The sequence below is a fragment of the Sinohyriopsis cumingii genome, chromosome 4 (assembly GCF_028554795.1).
Source record: "Sinohyriopsis cumingii isolate HCF-2022 chromosome 4, ASM2855479v2, whole genome shotgun sequence".
NCBI lineage: Eukaryota > Metazoa > Mollusca > Bivalvia > Unionida > Unionidae > Sinohyriopsis > Sinohyriopsis cumingii.
The window spans coordinates 124,095,225-124,114,823 of record NC_142964.1 but is presented as its reverse complement, the minus strand read 5'-3'; the positions used below and the strand labels follow the sequence as shown (position 1 = coordinate 124,114,823).

At 34.5% G+C, this 19,599-nt stretch overlaps 1 protein-coding gene across 1 annotated transcript in view; it reads right to left on the bottom strand.

Moving 5' to 3' along the window:
• LOC149802037 (uncharacterized) overlaps positions 1 to 18,139 on the bottom strand; it is a 316,208-nt gene extending 298,069 nt beyond the window's left edge. Inside the window, exons 1-3 of the mRNA XM_089956881.1 lie at positions 18,044 to 18,139; positions 17,637 to 17,775; positions 15,484 to 15,583 (exon numbers count right to left, since the gene is read on the bottom strand). Coding sequence (XP_089813007.1) covers positions 15,484 to 15,583; positions 17,637 to 17,775; positions 18,044 to 18,139 — 335 coding nt within the window. The remainder of the gene's footprint in view (positions 1 to 15,483; positions 15,584 to 17,636; positions 17,776 to 18,043) is intronic.
• Positions 18,140 to 19,599: the final 1,460 nt, after the last annotated feature.

The following is a 19,599-nucleotide window of genomic DNA, read 5'->3' as shown; positions in this document are numbered from 1 at the left end:
GACAATAAAAGTGGACATAACCTGGACACTTCATAAAGATAAAAACAGTGGACATAACCTAGACACTTCATAAAGGAAGTAAAAATGGACATAACCTGGACACTCCTTCATGCATTCATCTACCTGTAATAATGCAGCTCTAAAGCATGGATATACATAAATTAACTTTGACAGGTAACCTGAGAAGTGCTGATTACCTTGTCAGCAAGGAGTATGTATGGATTAATCTAAGTAATAGTATATAACCAAGGCAAGGATTGATCAGGGAATGGTCTACATGTCACAGCAGGTAAAACATCAGGGCATAAAGAGTTAAAATGCTGATATCAATTGGTATATTTACTCATGCATATCACGTATCCAAATGTAAACAAAACTGTCTTTCTCCTATTGAAAAATGTGCTAGCACAGAGGGCTCATGCAATAGGAACACAACTGGTCCTTTCAACCCAAGTTTCATAAAAAACACAAATAAAATATCATCTCCATTATATTTATATATATGTACCTTGTTTACCAAATGATGTCATGTGTACATTAGCTACCACGAAGACTGTAATTTATCAATTATGATGTCATGTGTACATTAGCTACCACGAATACTGTAATTTATCAATTATGATGTCATGTTTACATTAGCTACCATGATTACTGTAATATACCAAATGATGTCATGTGTACATTAGCTACCATGAATACTGTAATTTATCAATTATGATGTCATGTGTACATTAGCTACCACGAATACTGTAATTTATCAATTATGATGTCATGTTTACATTAGCTACCATGATTACTGTAATTTACCAAATGATGTCATGTGTACATTAGCTACCATGAATACTGTAATTTATCAATTATGTCATGTTTACATTAGCTACCATGATTACTGTAATTTACCAAATGATGTCATGTGTACATCAGCTACCATAATTACTGTAATTTATCAATTTTGATGTCATATGTACATTAGCTACCATGATCACTGTAATTTACCAAATGATGTCATGTGTACATTAGCTACCATGGTTACTGTAATTTACCAAATGATGTCATATGTATATTAGCTACCTTGATTACTGTAATTTACCAAATGATGTCATGTGTACATTAGCTACCATGATTACTGTAATTTACCAAATGATGTCATGTGTACATTAGCTACCATGAGTACTGTAATTTATCAAATATGATGCCATGCTTACATTAGCTACCATGATTACTGTAATTTATCAATTATGATATCATGTGTACATTAGCTACCATGATTACTGTAATTTATCAATTATGATGATTCTTTCTTTGTTCAAAATTTTGAAGTTTCTTTTCCAAGAATAAACTGATAAGAAAACTTTCTTAATTTTTTTCAGCTAATGTAATGGATATAATTTGTTTAATTCTTCTACAAATCAGAGCAAGAATATTTTTTCACTCTGTTAGAAGGCCAGAATTGTTTCTTCAAAAAAATCGTAAGCTGCCTCCGTCCCCAAAAATTAAAATGTTGGTCCCGTAAGTGAGAGCAGAGCTCAATATACACATTTTGCATTCTGTTGCATTTCACACACAGATATTTGTAAATGAACTTTGATTGACATAAAACACCCAGTGACCTAACTTGTTTGATATTAGAAAAAATAAATATTTTAAATTTGTTTTCGTATGGAATGTAAGTCATATCCAGTCAACCACTGATGTTAACAAAGAGCAATGGTATATCGAATGCACATGAAACCATGACATACTTTATAGTAATACAAAATTCATAATGAAGAACATAACATCACTTTTAAACACAGCAATCTTATCTTCCAAAATCAGAACACATGGTCTACATAAATATATTTTAATAAAGGACTACAGATGGATGGATGGATGGATATACATGGATGGAAGAGGGATACAATAAGAGATGAGTGACTGATGGAAGAATTAATAATCGAGGAGATATGGATCTGCAAAATACCGTGCTTCTTTGTAAATAAGCCATACAATTAGCACTAAAGGAAGTAAATCATGCCATCAACCAGTCTAATCAATAACTGATCATTACAGGGAATCAGCAACGGCTCTCAAATACAGGAAGCCATGATATACCTTATGAACATAATAACCTTGCAGGTACAATTTTTATTATCCAACAAAGAGTACAATGTACATAAACATGATGTAAAAGTGAATAATATTCAAGGAATGACATTTAAAGTACAATCTCATATCCATCTGATGCCAGCCATTGCTGGCTAACCTTGATCATTTCATAAACAGGTTTTTTGTATTTGAATTTAACACAAAAATAGTTCCCTTATGATATCATATTAAAGAAATCATTGAATACATGGAAGTCAGATTAACTGGACTAAAGTGTGATCAAGGTAACTGCCAAGATCATGCTCTCCATTTATTTATAATTATATATTAGCATATATCAGTATTTATGATCACTGGAATGACAGAATTCTCAAACTGGTGTGTATGGTAAAATGTTCTAATGCATGGTTCATCTTTTTTAATTAATGAATATTGATCTACAACTTGTTCTTGTCAGTTTAATGGAGTCTTTCAATTTGCATTTATATCCAGGACAAAACAATTTTATGTAAAACGATCCATTTTTATCCAGCCTGTTTGTTTATAGTGATTTATAATTGGAAAAGTGATCTGAAGAACACCATTCATATGTACAGTGACTAAAACAATTTCCTTTGCTTATGACCATTTCTCCAATTTATTATTACACATAATGTTCATGTTCAGAGACAATTCTGTTTCAGACTCCTGCATTAGGAGACACAGGAACTTCGTTTCAGACTTTTGCATGAGTAAGACAAAGGAACTCTATTTGAGAGTCTTGCATTAGATGCTCAGACCAAGGAACTCTGTTTCAGACTCTTGCAGACAGGAACTCTGTTTCACACTCTTGCATTAGGAGACACAGGAACTCTGTTTCACACTCCTGCATTAGGAGACACAGGAACTCTATTTCAGACTCTTGCATTAGTAGACACAGGAACTTCGTTTCAGACTTTTGCACGAGTAAGACAAAGGAACTCTATTTCAGAGTCTTGCATTAGATGCTCAGACCAAGGAACTCTGTTTCAGACCCTTGTATTAGAAAGACAAAGGAACTCTGTTTCAGACTTTTGCACGAGTAAGACAAAGGAACTCTATTTCAGAGTCTTGCATTAGATGCTCAGACCAAGGAACTCTGTTTCAGACCCTTGTATTAGAAAGACAAAGGAACTCTGTTTCAGACTCTTGTATTAGAAAGACAAAGGAACTCTTTTTCAGACCCTTGTATTAGAAAGACAAAGGAACTGTTTCAGACTCTTGTATTAGAAAGACAAAGGAACTCTGTTTCAGACTCTTGTATTAGAAAGACAAAGGTACTCTGTTTCAGAGTCTCGTATTAGAAAGTCAAAGGAACTCTGTTTCAGACTCTTGCATTATAAAATCAAAATAATTGTCTTTCAGACTCATGCATTAAAAAAACAAAAGACTGCTGGACATGCAGTAAATCATTTAACCATTCAGGAAACGAACAAACAATACAATTTTTATCCAACTCTCTACTCCCAAGACTGAACAGGGCCTAAAACTACATCTCTTTAGAATTGTAGTTTTATGGTGAAGCGATATTCATCTATTTTTAAACTGACTGAAATCAGTAAAATATATATACTGTACATTTTAGACCAGCTGACCAGCAATTCCAATTTAATGCTGCAAAAATGTCAAAATGTTCTGTATACTGTGTTTTTTTGTAATTTAGACAGAAAAAAGCAAGGTATCATGGAAAAAATTGATTGATTGATTGAGGACTGATTGAAGGACTGATGTTTAAATCAAAGAATATTTAATGTTAAGGCAAACAGAATAAAATGCTGTCCTGAGACACACCAATGAATTCCAACCTGTGCTGGTCTGAAAGGGATTTAAACATGCAACCCTCTTACTGGAAATCTAATATTCTAACCACTGACAACCACAATGGCTACAGGAAAGAAAGAGAAAAGGTCAGCAAACATACCTGAAACAGAACACATCATTTTGTATGGAGAATAAAAAAACTCATGAAAAACATTGAAAATATGAAAGTGCAAGACTGTATAGTTATCAAATTTCTTATACTGTTATATTTATAATTGTGTCATCATCATCAGCAATTTAACACAAATAAAATCTCTGATCTATACTGAATATATGACCTGTACAGGGACACCACTACAGAGAGAGAGAGAGAGAGAGAGAACAATATAACCTGTGTCATAAGTGAGTGTTAGAATAATCAATAAATCTCACATGTTTACATTAATCCCTGAAAGATCCTGCTTAACTTTTGATCACATGATTAACAAAACCTATTACAAGATGATTCCTTTCAGAGATATTTATCATTGGCTTACAGTACATCATTTGATCTCCTAATGACACTGTTGTGTTGTCTGGTGGAGAATAGTGCCCAGTTGAATCAAGGTCACTATACTCAACCAAGCAACTCAGTAGGAGAAGAGATCTAAAGGGATGAGACAATAATAGATTATTAGAATACATGGCATGGTCATATACTATTATCATGATGATAGTGTACTCACTCGAATAGGTACCAGTCTACTTCCAAAAGTCAAATACTGCATAGTCAAATGCGTCATGTCCAAAAAGTAACATCCCTGTAATCCGCCAATCATTTTAAAATTTATTATGTGACATACTAAAACAAGAAATTGTGATGTTGTGATGTAATCATGTAATTTTATGGCATAATGCAGTAAAAATGGTATTTTAACTGAACCAAATGACTTAAAGTTTTAAATTTTGCTCTCAATTAATAAAAGAATTATTATACACCTTTGGTTTAGTATTAATGAATTTGTATGAACCAATAACCCTGTCATAGTGATAACAATGGTCAATTTAAGTGTTACTGATTCATAAAACTTCATGCAAACCTCAACAATGGTCAATTTAAGTGCTACTGATTCATAAAACTTCATACCGACCTCAACAATGGTCAATTTAAGTGCTACTGATTCATAAAACTTCATGCCGACCTCAACAATGGTCAATTTAAGTGTTACTGATTCATAAAACTTCATGCTGACCTCAACAATGGTCAATTTAAGTGCTACTGATTCATAAAACTTCATACCGACCTCAACAATGTTCAATTTAAGTGTTACTGATTCATAAAACTTCATGCCGACCTCAACAATGGTCAATTTAAGTACTACTGATTCATCAAACTTCATACCGACCTCAACAATGGTCAATTTAAGTGCTACTGATTCATAAAACTTCATACCGACCTCAACAATGGTCAATTTAAGTGCTACTGATTCATAAAACTTCATGCCGACCTCAACAATGGTCAATTTAAGTGTTACTGATTCATAAAACTTCATGCTGACCTCAACAATGGTCAATTTAAGTGCTACTGATTCATAAAACTTCATACCGACCTCAACAATGTTCAATTTAAGTGTTACTGATTCATAAAACTTCATGCCGACCTCAACAATGGCCAATTTAAGTGCTACTGATTCATCAAACTTCATACCGACCTCAACAATGGTCAATACAACAATGGTCAATTTAAGTGTTACTGATTCATAAAACTTCATACCAACCTCAACAATGGTCAATTTAAGTGCTACTGATTCATCAAACTTCATACCGACCTCAACAATGGTCAATACAACAATGGTCAATTTAAGTGCTACTGATTCATAAAACTTCATACCAACCTCAACAATGGTCAATTTAAGTGTTACTGATTCATAAAACTTCATACTGACCTCAACAATGGTCAATTTAAGTGTTACTGATTCATAAAACTTCATGCCGACCTCAACAATGGTCAATTTAAGTGCTACTGATTCATCAAACTTCATACTGACCTCAACAATGGTCAATACAACAATGGTCAATTTAAGTGTTACTGATTCATAAAACTTCATACCAACCTCAACAATGGTCAATTTAAGTGCTACTGATTCATCAAACTTCATACCGACCTCAACAATGGTCAATACAACAACGGTCAATTTAAGTGCTACTGATTCATAAAACTTCATACCAACCTCAACAATGGTCAATTTAAGTGTTACTGATTCATAAAACTTCATACCGACCTCAACAATGGTCAATTTAAGTGCTACTGATTCATCAAACTTCATACCGACCTCAACAATGGTCAATACAACAATGGTCAATTTAAGTGTTACTGATTCATAAAACTTCATACCAACCTCAACAATGGTCAATTTAAGTGCTACTGATTCATCAAACTTCATACCGACCTCAACAATGGTCAATACAACAATGGTCAATTTAAGTGCTACTGATTCATAAAACTTCATACCAACCTCAACAATGTTCAATTTAAGTGTTACTGATTCATAAAACTTCATGCCGACCTCAACAATGGTCAATTTAAGTGCTACTGATTCATCAAACTTCATACCGACCTCAACAATGGTCAATACAACAATGGTCAATTTAAGTGCTACTGATTCATAAAACTTCATACCGACCTCAACAATGGTCAATTTAAGTGCTACTGATTCATAAAACTTCATGCCGACCTCAACAATGGTCAATTTAAGTGTTACTGATTCATAAAACTTCATGCTGACCTCAACAATGGTCAATTTAAGTGCTACTGATTCATAAAACTTCATACCGACCTCAACAATGTTCAATTTAAGTGTTACTGATTCATAAAACTTCATGCCGACCTCAACAATGGTCAATTTAAGTGCTACTGATTCATCAAACTTCATACCGACCTCAACAATGGTCAATACAACAATGGTCAATTTAAGTGTTACTGATTCATAAAACTTCATACCAACCTCAACAATGGTCAATTTAAGTGCTACTGATTCATCAAACTTCATACCGACCTCAACAATGGTCAATACAACAATGGTCAATTTAAGTGCTACTGATTCATAAAACTTCATACCAACCTCAACAATGGTCAATTTAAGTGTTACTGATTCATAAAACTTCATGCCGACCTCAACAATGGTCAATTTAAGTGCTACTGATTCATCAAACTTCATACCGACCTCAACAATGGTCAATACAACAATGGTCAATTTAAGTGTTACTGATTCATAAAACTTCATACCAACCTGAACAATGGTCAATTTAAGTGCTACTGATTCATCAAACTTCATACCGACCTCAACAATGGTCAATACAACAATGGTCAATTTAAGTGCTACTGATTCATAAAACTTCATACCAACCTCAACAATGGTCAATTTAAGTGCTACTGATTCATCAAACTTCATACCGACCTCAACAATGGTCAATACAACAATGGTCAATTTAAGTGCTACTGATTCATAAAACTTCATACCGACCTCAACAATGGTCAATTTAAGTGTTACTGATTCATAAAACTTCATACCGACCTCAACAATGGTCAATTTAAGTGTTACTGATTCATAAAACTTCATACCGACCTCAACAATGGTCAATTTAAGTGTTACTGATTCATAAAACTTCATACCGACCTCAAAATTGGTCAATAACTGTATAGGATCATCACATGCAGAAATGAGATTAATAAGCATCATGTGACCTGTTCCGATCTAGGCTTTATCATGGGATATGCCAGAACAAAGTATGCACCTAAAGAAGGCATTAATCAAAACATATTTTTCAGGGAAAAACAGAAATCAAATTGGCCATGTATGGCAAAACAAATAATACCTTCTAAAGACTGCAATTAACTTTATAATGGAAGTTCATTACATATGCAAACTTAAGAAAAAGGGTTTTATAAATGTTGTACTAAATAACAAGCTGATGACCATTACACCATTGTATAGAAGTCGTTAAGCCGATACCACTGTGCATAATGAAGTGCACTAACATGCCTAGGTCTTGAACAAATATCTAAAGCAGTTAATCAAAACTTTAGTCTGTTTACATATTTATCATCTCTTGGCAGATAAAACCTTATATCACACTTTATTTACATTACTGAATGAACTGCGTTGTCAGGCCTCAAAAAAGGAATTTGAACAGTTTGTATGTGTTGTCAGGCCTCAAAAAAGGAATTAGAACAGTTTGTATGTGTTGTCAGGCCTCAACATTAAACCAATTAAAATGGTCTATACATGACTGTTAGTATCAAATTTCTCAACAAACGTTTTTATAACTTGATGAATATATATTATCTAGCTGTATAGCATAATTCCTTAGAGCTTACCTACGTTCTCAATAATTGACTCCAATTTGTGATTGAGGTTCTTTAGTGCATATATAATAGGTATATATATAAAACACCAAAGTTCATAATTTAAATATACGTCGTTTCCTTTCATTCATTTCATATTTTATGGCCTCTTAACTGTAAGGTAGAACTGCACAGTATTGACTACTGACACTGACTATATAAAATATTAATTGCCAAAAAAAACTGCTATAACTTTGGTCGACATGCATAATTTAATCAAATTTTCTCTCCCATTAAGTATAACAGGGTCCACATTGACTCAAGTTCCTTTTAATGTGAAACAGAATATCAATTATAAAGAAAAGTAAGAGACATACCAAATCCACTACTGCCTTAAATGAAAATTCATGCCCAGACCCATTAATTTTTTGACAAGATGGATGCCATGAAAATCAGCTTTTTTACATTAACAATTAAGGCAAAAAGACAGGCAGAATTTTAAAAATTAATTGTAGTGCAAAACATTCATGCTGATTTTATTATGATGCACCATGAAAGGGTCAATTTAAAGATCAATAATGGAACTAAAATAATTACCAACATTGTATCAACTTGTCCTGCTATCTTGAAAACTAATGTCCATTTATTCTCTCTCTCTCTCTCTCTCTCTCTCTCTCTCTCTCTCTCTCTCTCTAATAAGAAATATACAATTTCAAAACTTGGGTGATTAGTGTGCTATCCTTCTATTCAAGTGCATCAACAATGGTGCTTAAATATAAACTAAACTTTAAGTATCTCAGATCTTGATCATTAAACAAATTTCTACCGTACCAAAAAATACTTGGACTTTTTCCAACATTATTCCCATGGTGAATTTTGTAGATCAATTTTATCCCTGAAAACTTTGAGTGTATCACAACTCTGCAAGGCAGGCTTCAGTAAATTTCTTTCCTTCAACTTGTACGGTCTATACTAGAATATGCAATTTGGACTACATGTATAATAAAATATCTCCATAATTGAACACTATGTACCTGTAGTCTGTTACTGTTGACAATATAATGATGTATACCTGTTAATGTTGACAATATAATGACGTATACCTGTTACTGTTGACAATATTATGATGTATACTTGGTAAAATTCTATTGACTAGGGAACCGATTTTTACTTGCTTATGGGAAATTACCAATATACCATGTATATCAAATAATCACATTGTAAATGGAAGAGCTGAGAAAGAATAGACAAATGCTGTGTATCAATTAATTTTATAATTGTAAGAATCAGTCTACCTCCATAATTATATCTAATAATACGAAGGATTATATTATAAACTGGCAATCTATGACAGGAAATAACTGTCATACCCATGAAGATGTATTTGACATAAATTTTAAATTCACTGTTTTTTAGTGATACAATTATTCTCCTATTAACTGTGTAATATTACTGTTCTGTGTACTTTTTACATTTGGGCCAGTGGCTATAAATAATATTAGTAAATGTATATTTTGATCTTGAATAAAATAAACCAAGGATGTTAACCCAAGGAACTCCACATTTTTTAAATGGATGGTAACCCCCAAAGACGGGGCACTATACCATTATATGGGCCACAGTGGTATCCAGTTGGAAATAAGTGGCCTTTCAAAATGGATCATTAAAGGACAGGTTTTTGGGGCACTAGCAAAGCCCCCAAATAACAACCTTGTGTAACTGAAAGAGCCCAAAACTGAACTCTTTGAAACAGACCAAGTCAAAATGAACATTTTGTATATACCAGACAACTCCACAGCTGTCTAAAGAGTGATTCAGGTTGAAAACATGGGGTCTTTTGGGGACAGGCAAAACAAAAAAAGATAGCCTTTACCACAGCACATGTACACAGTCCTCTTATTGCAGTGTCATCCCAACTCCACCCCAATGGTAACTAACCCTTAGTCCTAATAAAAAGGGGAGAGTACTTTTTGAACACACCCTCTGGTAGTTCTTTTTAAAAAGTGAATCAAAGAATAGTGCACTAAAATTGGCATACATAAATTACAATACTAAATTATACACTGAGCTCTATTTAACCATTTCTCCAGGGATTTTCATTTTGCTGCAGTTCAAGACCACTGCCACCACATGATATCACACTTCCTGGTGGTATCTTTCTAATTTCTACATACAACCACCACTCAATATCACATTGCCTAGTGTTATTTTTCTCAGTTCTGTATACAACTAGCGTATACAACTAGCACTTGATGTTGCTCTTCCAGGTGTTATCTTTCTCAGTTCTGCATACAACTAGCACTTGATATTGCTCTTCCTGGTGTTATCTTTCTCAGTTCTGCATACAACTAGCACTTGATATTGCTCTTCCTGGTGTTATCTTTCTCAGTTCTGCATACAACTAGCACTTGATGTTGCTCTTCCAGGTGTTATCTTTCTCAGTTCAGCATACAACTAGCACTTGATATTGCTCTTCCAGGTGTTATCTTTCTCAGTTCTGCATACAACCACCACCCGATATTACACTTCCTGGTCTAATCTTTATTAGTTCTCCATACAACCACCACCTGATATTACACTCCAAGGTGTTATCTTTCTTAGTTCTGCATAGATCACCACCTGATATCAAACCTCCTGTGTTATCTTTCTCAGTATATTGTGAAGGATCAAAAATTAATTATGCAAGGAATTCAATATTTTAACATGGTACAGTTTTAATTAGGTGCAAAGGTAAACAAATAATATGAAACACAAGTCTGCCAAATAAAAAGACATGAAGCCATGTTTCAAGGACAAGTCTGAATAAGTAAAGCTTCAAGGACAAGTCTGAATATTAGATTACAAGACTAAAAGAAATTCATCATGAACCAAAACTAAAAAGTTTTAAAGTAACTGGGCATGAAAAAATGTTTTAAATGTTTTATATATTTTCATTTTGGGCATAATCTTTTGTAAAAAAATTTGCAAAATTGGAGGATTAACATTTAATATGAATCCATTCAAAAATTAATAACAGCAAGTTAAAATCAGTTTTTTTTTTACAATGGAAATGACTTAACTCTTACTTTTCATATTGGTGTCAATAATAATATCAAAAACATTAAATCTTTGAAAAGAAATTAAAAACCATATTGACAATTTACACCATGGAAGTCTAGCCTTAATAGTTGTTATAAAACTTTTTTTCTCACAAAACATGTACTACTAGATAGTAGTGTAGTATCAGCATTGCACAGACTGGGTCCTACATCTCATCAGAATGTATACAAGATTTTTTTGCAGAAAGCAAAAATTAACCAGTCTAGCAGTAAATAAATTTAAGTCTTGATTTCCTAAAGAGTTTACAATAATTTTTCTAAGTTAATGAATATTTATTTTTAAAGTTAAGTTTTATTGCTTCCACAATAATTTATTAGGTAACATAAATATAAATATCACAATAAATTTGCTAACATGTTATGTTAAAATATCAACTTCAGCATCACAAAAACTTTTAAAATACAATAATATTATGATAAATACCAATTTGTTTTTCAGAACAAGATATGAAATATCAACAACAAAAGACAAAAGTCATCTCTTTATAAATATGCCTCCTGGTCCAGTCCAAAGTCCTAAGTTTGACTTGTACATTCATCAATAACTATCAATACCATTCAGAACATCCTTATCTCTCTCTGATGCAAGCAGACTAACTTCAACTCTCTGACAGAAACTCAGAGGTAACGGTCATCGTAGTAATACTTACCCCCGACTAACATTCGACTAGATTTGCAAAAAAAAACAGTCTCATAACATGATAGGTCTTGAAAATAACACTCAAAGACATTTCATCAATCAATAAAAGTCCTGTACATTTAATATGTTATGTTATAACTGCAACTCTAAATGAAAAAAAAATGAATAGAACAGTTGGTTTCAGTTGTCTGCAACTGTTGCTTGGGGACATATCATCTATTCGTTATGAAATTATTATAACATAATAACAACCACGGGCTTGAGGACAGATCAAAATGGCCATTACCTTTGAAGGCTTTTTTCAACCAAGAAATGGAGTGTGTTGTGTTTTGGCATTTGTAACATAGCTTTAACAATTTCAGTCATATCACTGCGGGGGGCCCCGAGTGGCCAAGTGGTCTAAAGCGCTCTTCGTTACGGATCACTGTCATCTCACCTCTGTCTGCGGCGGTTCGAGTCTAAGATTCAGCCAATGTGGGCATGTGAGAAAGCTTGCCAGTAGCTTCTCGTGGGTCGGTGGTTCTTTCCGGGGTTTTCCGAGTTCTTCCTCCACCATTAATACTGGCCACCATGTATAGCCTATCGTGCTGAAAAATGGCGTTAAACCCCACAACAACAACAACATATCACTGCGATGTCTGCAGTGTGGCAGTTTATAGTGATGTCTAGCACTGGGGCATCAAGCCTTAGACATGTAGCATAATGTCCCATCCTGTCACATTATCCTGACACCAGGACGACCAGTCCATTAAATCTCTTATTGCTCAGCACAGAGTGAGGCAGCTGCTAGTATTATTTTTATAAGTCTTCTGTATGACTTGGCTGGGGTTTGAACCTGCCACCTCCCACATCTGAGGCAGGCATATTCTAACCATTTAATCCACCAGAACAGTACAGCAATAAAATGGAAATGACTGAGGACATTCCAGCTGCTATTAGTACTTCTTTATGAACTAGACCCATGGACTAGGACAGAGTTGTGTTTGACTAGTACATTCCTCTTTGGTTTTTAATACTTCTTTATGAACTAGACCCCTGGACTAGCACAGAGTTGTGTTTGACTGGTACATTCAATATTGGTTATTAATACTTCTTTATGAATTAGACCCCTGGAACAGGACAGAGTTGTGTTTGACTGGTACATTCAATATTGGTTATTAATACTTCTTTATGAACTAGACCCCTGGACCAGGACTGAGTTGTGTTTGACTAGTTCATTCCTCTTTGGTTTTTAATACTTCTTTATGAACTAGACCCCTGGACTACGACACAGTTATGTTCGACTGGTACATTCAATATTGGTTATTAATACTTCTTTATGAACTAGACCCCTGGACTAGGACAGAGTTAGGTGTTCTCAATATATTTCAAAACTGAAGAGTCAGTTGACCCTGACTCCAAGATCTCAAGAGTCAAAACGAAAATTTCAAGAGTCAAACTGAAATCTCGAGAGTTAATTCTTTTGAAGTCATGGGCCCATAGCTGTGATTCATTATTGGTGGAAACAAATGATGTTTGAGATTTCTTGTCTTGTGCTGAATAAAGAGAAACACTTGTACAGTATTTTGTAAGAAACATACAATCTCATTTTTTGAAAATCTCTTTCTAACTATGTGTTACTGTGTGAATATTTTGTATATGAAACAGAGGATTATTTTCTACCCATTATATTTTCAACTTCTCAACATATTCTGTTATGATCTGCTCAAATCATTTTTATATTCAAACATATACCCATACAACTATAAAGGTTATATAGTATTCAGATATCAAGGATGTACATCACAGAATTGTAAGTTCACTTTTCCACTTGTCCTTAAATTTTCTTACAAATTTCAGAGATTAACTATTCCTCCTTCTCCTCTGACAGAGATTACGCTGTATATTAGTTTCTTTGGAGTCTGAGGGTCAGAGAATTCATCACCGGCAGGTGATTTCCAAGACTGCGACAGAAAAGAAAATATACTTCTTTGCACCATTGTGATTTTAACATTTGCATACATGCACTGAGTGTTATGTCCATTAATTTTTTTCTGAATCATACAATGATTACAATGATCAAGGTTTTTGACATTTTGCCAATTGAAGCAAATTAATCGGCAATAAAACATAATCCCGCACTAAAAACTTGCTCTGTGAGAAGCCATATATTCCTGTTTTGTCTGATTATAATTAAAAGTGCAAACAAAAGCCAATATTTTATCAGTAATGAATCCAGTGAAGTCATCAATGATTCTAAAATTTTAAACATTCTGCCAAATGAATCAAATTAATTGCTAATAAAATTAGTCAAGTTGGTCCACTCCTTGACAACAGGTGTGGCAAGCTGCCGTATGCTCCAGTTCTGACCACTTGATTATAATTTGATGTCCAAACATACCAATTCCAATATCTGATCAAAAGGCAGTCCATTCATGTCATAACTGTTTCTTCTTCCTCTATCATAAACTTCAAATATAATCTCAAAACAATTCAACCGAATTCAATTGCACCTCAGGGTTAGCTCCACCCAGTTCATATATATCTTCCATTGGTGCGATATTATTGGCCGTCAAGGTGTAAACTGTTGCCGAGCAAATGTTAATTGCCTCCTACAGTAAATTTGTTATGGACAGCTCTCTCAAAGTAAGAAACTAAGCCGGAGACAAATCAAGGGTAATTAAGATAGATGCTCCAGCCCAAGCCTATATGCATCAAAAAGACGCACAAGTTGGAATTTCTACGCATCAAAAATGGGTCATGTTTAAATTTCACACATCAAAAACCGAGGGTATGTGTCTATTGAAAACCCTGACTTATTCATGTTTGACTGGTACATTCATCTTTGGTTAATAATACTTCTTTATGAACTAGACCCCTGGACTAGGACAGAGTTATGTTTGACTGGTACATTCAATATTGGTTATTAATACTTCTTTATGAACTAGACCCCTGGACTAGGACAGTTATGTTTGACTGGTACATTCAACATTGGTTATTAATGCTTCTTTATGAACTAGACCCCTGGACTAGGACAGAGTTATGTTTGGCTGGTACATTCATCTTTGGTTATTAATACTTCTTTTTAAACTATGTGGGTATGTGAGAAAGCTTGCCAGTAGCTTCTTGGGGGTCGGTGGTTCTTTCTGGGCTTTTCCCAGGTTCTTCCTCCACCATTAATACTGGCCACCATGTATAGCCTATAGTGTGCTGAAAAATGGCGTTAAACCCTACAACAACAACAACAACAAAAAAACTCTTTTTGAACTTGACCCCTGGACTAGGACAGAGTTATATTTGACTGGTACATTCAACATTGGTTATTAATACTTCTTTATGAACTAGGCCCCTGGACTAGGACAGAATTATGTTCGACTGGTACATTCCTCTTTGGTTTTTAATACTTCTTTATGAACTAGACCCCTGGACTAGGACAGAGTTATGTTTGGCTGGTACATTCATCTTTGGTTATTAATACTTCTTTTTGAACTAGACCCCTGGATTAGGACAGAGTTGTTTGACTGGTAGTCTGACCACTCATTATTACAGAATAAGTAAAATGATGAATAACTTACAAATATCCAGTTGGGCAAGCCTGACAACTTCCTGAATCAAGGTATGTTCCTGCAGGACAGTCATCGACTGTACAATTACATGACTGGGCTCTCACAGTGCCTGAAATTTAAAGGTAGACTCGTAACTATACATCATTTACCAATGACTTTTTACAAACTAATGATCATGGATTGTCTGCTTAACATCGGTAGAACCATTACATTCTAAAGAAGTACAGTGTATACATATGTCGCTAACTTCATGATGAGATATATTTTATTTATATGTACTTTCCAACTTAGTGTAGGTAAAAGACTAAATATATTAACTTCTTAAAGTTAAATTATTTATTTAATTATGACTTCAAACCATTGTGATTATTTCTTGCTTTTGACAACTTTTGCAGTTATTTTACCTACTTGATTTGTTCTCATCGTATCTTCATTATTTTAATTCCTTTTGAAGAAGAAAGACTTAATAATAGTGTCAAAGCATGGAGACTCAGTGTTTCCTTTTACCCTCATTTGTGCTGCAGAGACCCCCAAATTTTTAATCTGATGCCCAGTTTTGATACCAAAGTTTGCCTTTTGCTGTCAGACCCCCAGTTTTGGCACCAAGAAGATCTTTAACTCGCAGTCTTGCACCCACAGGGGATACATTGATGGAGATAACTTGTGTGTTTGTCCAGTATTGAGATAACTTGCATGTTTGTCCAGCATTGAGGTAACTTGCATGTTTGTCCAGAATGAACATGATTTGTGTGCTTGTACAGCAAGCAGTTGCTGTTTTTTTTTGGCATGTCCTGGGATATTAAATGCTAGATGATTTAGGTAGGGGTCACTTTTATGAGAATTCCTTTCAAGTACATTCAGTGATATCTGTAATGAATTATTGAAGTTATACATTTATTCTATACAGGAAACATTATTGTCATATTATCAAATACATGACATTGCAATTAACTGCATCAAATTTTCACACTTTTTAATAATTGCTGGAAATGAACACTGAGGTAAATTTATTCCTTTTATTTACGGAGTTTTCTTCACAAGTGTAATTTTTTTAAAAATTAATTAATACTTGATATATTGGTTTCTGGAATTTTGTACTTTTTTTTAGCAAAAAGATGGAAGTCATTTGTCATCTTGCACAACACTTTAAAATTTTAAAGCGTCATAAATAATGATCAGAAATTCACAGCAAATGGAAAAGCCATCTTTTCATTGTAGGGTTTTTGAGAATGCATCTTCTTACAAGATATGCAATTATGAGTCTGAGACAGAACAAAACTTTAACTTGCAATGATTTTTTTTCTGGGTGACCACATCTACTGATTTTTCCACAAACTGCAGATTTTTCAAAATAGGTATGACCGCTCATGTGTCCTAGTGGTTGGAGCATCTGCCTCAGATGCAGGAGGTCATGGGTTCGATCCCCAGTCGAGTCATAAAAAGGACTTATAAAAATGGTACTTACAGCTGCCTCGCTTGGTGCTCAGCATTAAGAGGGGTTAGTGTTAGAACTGGTCAGCCTGGTGTCAGGATAATGTGACTGGGTGGGACATCATGCTACAGTTCTGCGGCATGATGCCCCCGTACTAGACATCATTATCAACTGCCACACTGCAGACATCGTAGCGATATCACTGAAAAATTGTTAAAGCTACATTAAAAATCCAAATCACACACATACACACACTCAAAATAGGTTAAATTGTGCAGATTTTCACCATCATTTGTGAAATTTATTAAATGCACAATTTCAAATCCTGAGATGACTTGGCCTTAGGTTGATTAAAAATTACATTTATTTCCAAAGTATTTGTGTGTGTGTGGACTGATTACCTGATGTTAAACTACCTTTTGTCTTTACAATGCAATGGCCAGTTGTCTTTGCAGGAGCTTACTATGAAGTTAGCCATGTTGTTTGCTTTGTGAATATCAGGACCAAGGTGTCAGACACATCACCTTGTGCATACAAATAGCATTACTTTTGGTGTTAACAGTGTATAATTCACATTCCTTCATTGCAGAAACAATCAACACCAGGGCACCATGTGGAGCCCTTTATTTTTTAAACGTATCCATATGTAAAAAAAAAAAAGTCTTGTTTGTTTCGAATGTTATTTGCAATGGACTATGGGTTTACAAAATGTAAACATTCATCAGCTCACAATCCCCATATAAAAGTTGTAAAAGGCACTGGATGCAGACTATTATGAGAAAGTCTGGTACTGATACATCTGTGTCTGCAGCCTGTGCTAAAGGCATAAAACTGGGTACAATCTTGAAGGCAGCTGACTGGACTAGTACCTGTACTTTCAGGTAATAATATGACAAGCTCATCACAGGCAAGACTGAATTCAGTAGAAAGGTTTTGTCAGCATCCAGAATTTCATAATGTTGATAAAATGTAAAATGTTCTTTCGGTTACCTAGTTTACTAACAACACACAAAAGTTTTCTTCTTTTTTTCTACTTCTTGTTAACCTATTCCATAAATGTAAGCCTCTCTCTGAAATCTCATGGGATCATGAGGCACTTACAGGGGAAGTGAAATTGATAAATTAAACTAGACTTACCTGATTTGATTGTAATTTCATGAACCCCATAAGTGCCTTAGTGATCACATGCCCACCCTTGCTATTTCCCACCTGAGACGACATTGAAGCTTCCATTTCTTATGCCCTCAAGACTGATCAGTCACATGACCAATGTCATCTCATGTGATCACTAAGGCACTTATGGGGTCATGAAATTACAATTAAATGTCAACTTGGTAAGTCTATTTTAATGTATCAATTATATTTATATTATCATAGGTGTAATGGAAAGATAAATATGTTATAATGGGCATTCCTGGATATTAAAACATTACAACTTGCATGCAACAAAGTTTAGGATTTACAGTTTTACCATATTTGACATAATATTGCAATACATGTTTAAAAAGTCATCTGGATAAATTTAAAACTCATCATCATAGTCATACACAAAGATATAAACGATGTCATGAATAAGCTACAAGAGTTAACACTCTATGTTGGGACCTCTCCACTGAGGAGGTTAATTCTCTCCCAATATAATCATGCTGTATAAAGTACATATATGATCAAATTCTGAGGTATATTTAACTTAAAAATGTCCCAGTTACTGGGGAATAAATCTGACCAGTACTTTAAATGCAATTAATTCATCTTTACATATATACTTTACAATTATTTTTAATATTTGAAATTTCTACTGCTAATAAAGAGCGTTGGAAAATGTGTGTCTTCTTTTTTCGCAGTTAGTTAACTATATTGCAAGAACATAACAGTGCATCCTTGTAACTACTTCACCAAACCAAAGCAGCTGCTATGGCTTAGTGGTTTGCATGCCAGATTCACAACTGAAAGATTGTGGGTTCAAGTCCTACCAATGTATCATCCTGGGTCATCTGCCTTGGTATGCCCTTCGGCAAATTAGCACTTTACTCCAATTGTCTCAGCATTAAATAACCTATTTGTCTTGCTGTGCAGTAAAACACCACACCAAAATCATCAATTTTTGTTGGCTATAACAGCATTTTTATAATACTAATACATTACTGGCTACCAGTATATCACTTTGAGGAAAGGAGAGTAACGTGCCTTTCCCTAGGACACACCATGGCAGGTATCCATGTCTGGGGCTAGCCTAGGCATAGTTTTACCTACTTTGTGTAAGTTCTTGTACTTGCCATAGTTCTTCATTAGTGGTGGTGGTGGTGGTTTGTAGGCTTAATACCATTTTTCAGCACCTGATAGGCTATAAATGGTGGCCAATATATCTGGTGGAGAAATAACCCAGAAAACCCCCAGGAATAACCACAGACCCAAGAGATGCAACTGGCAGTGGCATCACTAGCGTTGGTGTTACCCAGTGTAGTAACTCATGGTGACACCCCCATGGACCTCCTTCCTGCACAAAAATTAAATTTTTTTTATAGACAGTCATGTGTAATTCATGGTGTCACCCCCATGGACCCCCTTCCTGCACAAAAATTCAAAACTTTTATAGACAGTCATGTGCGGTAATTCATGGTGTCACCCCCAAAGACCTCCTTCCTGCACAAAAATTCAAAACTTTTATAGACAGTCATTTTGGTGTCATCCCA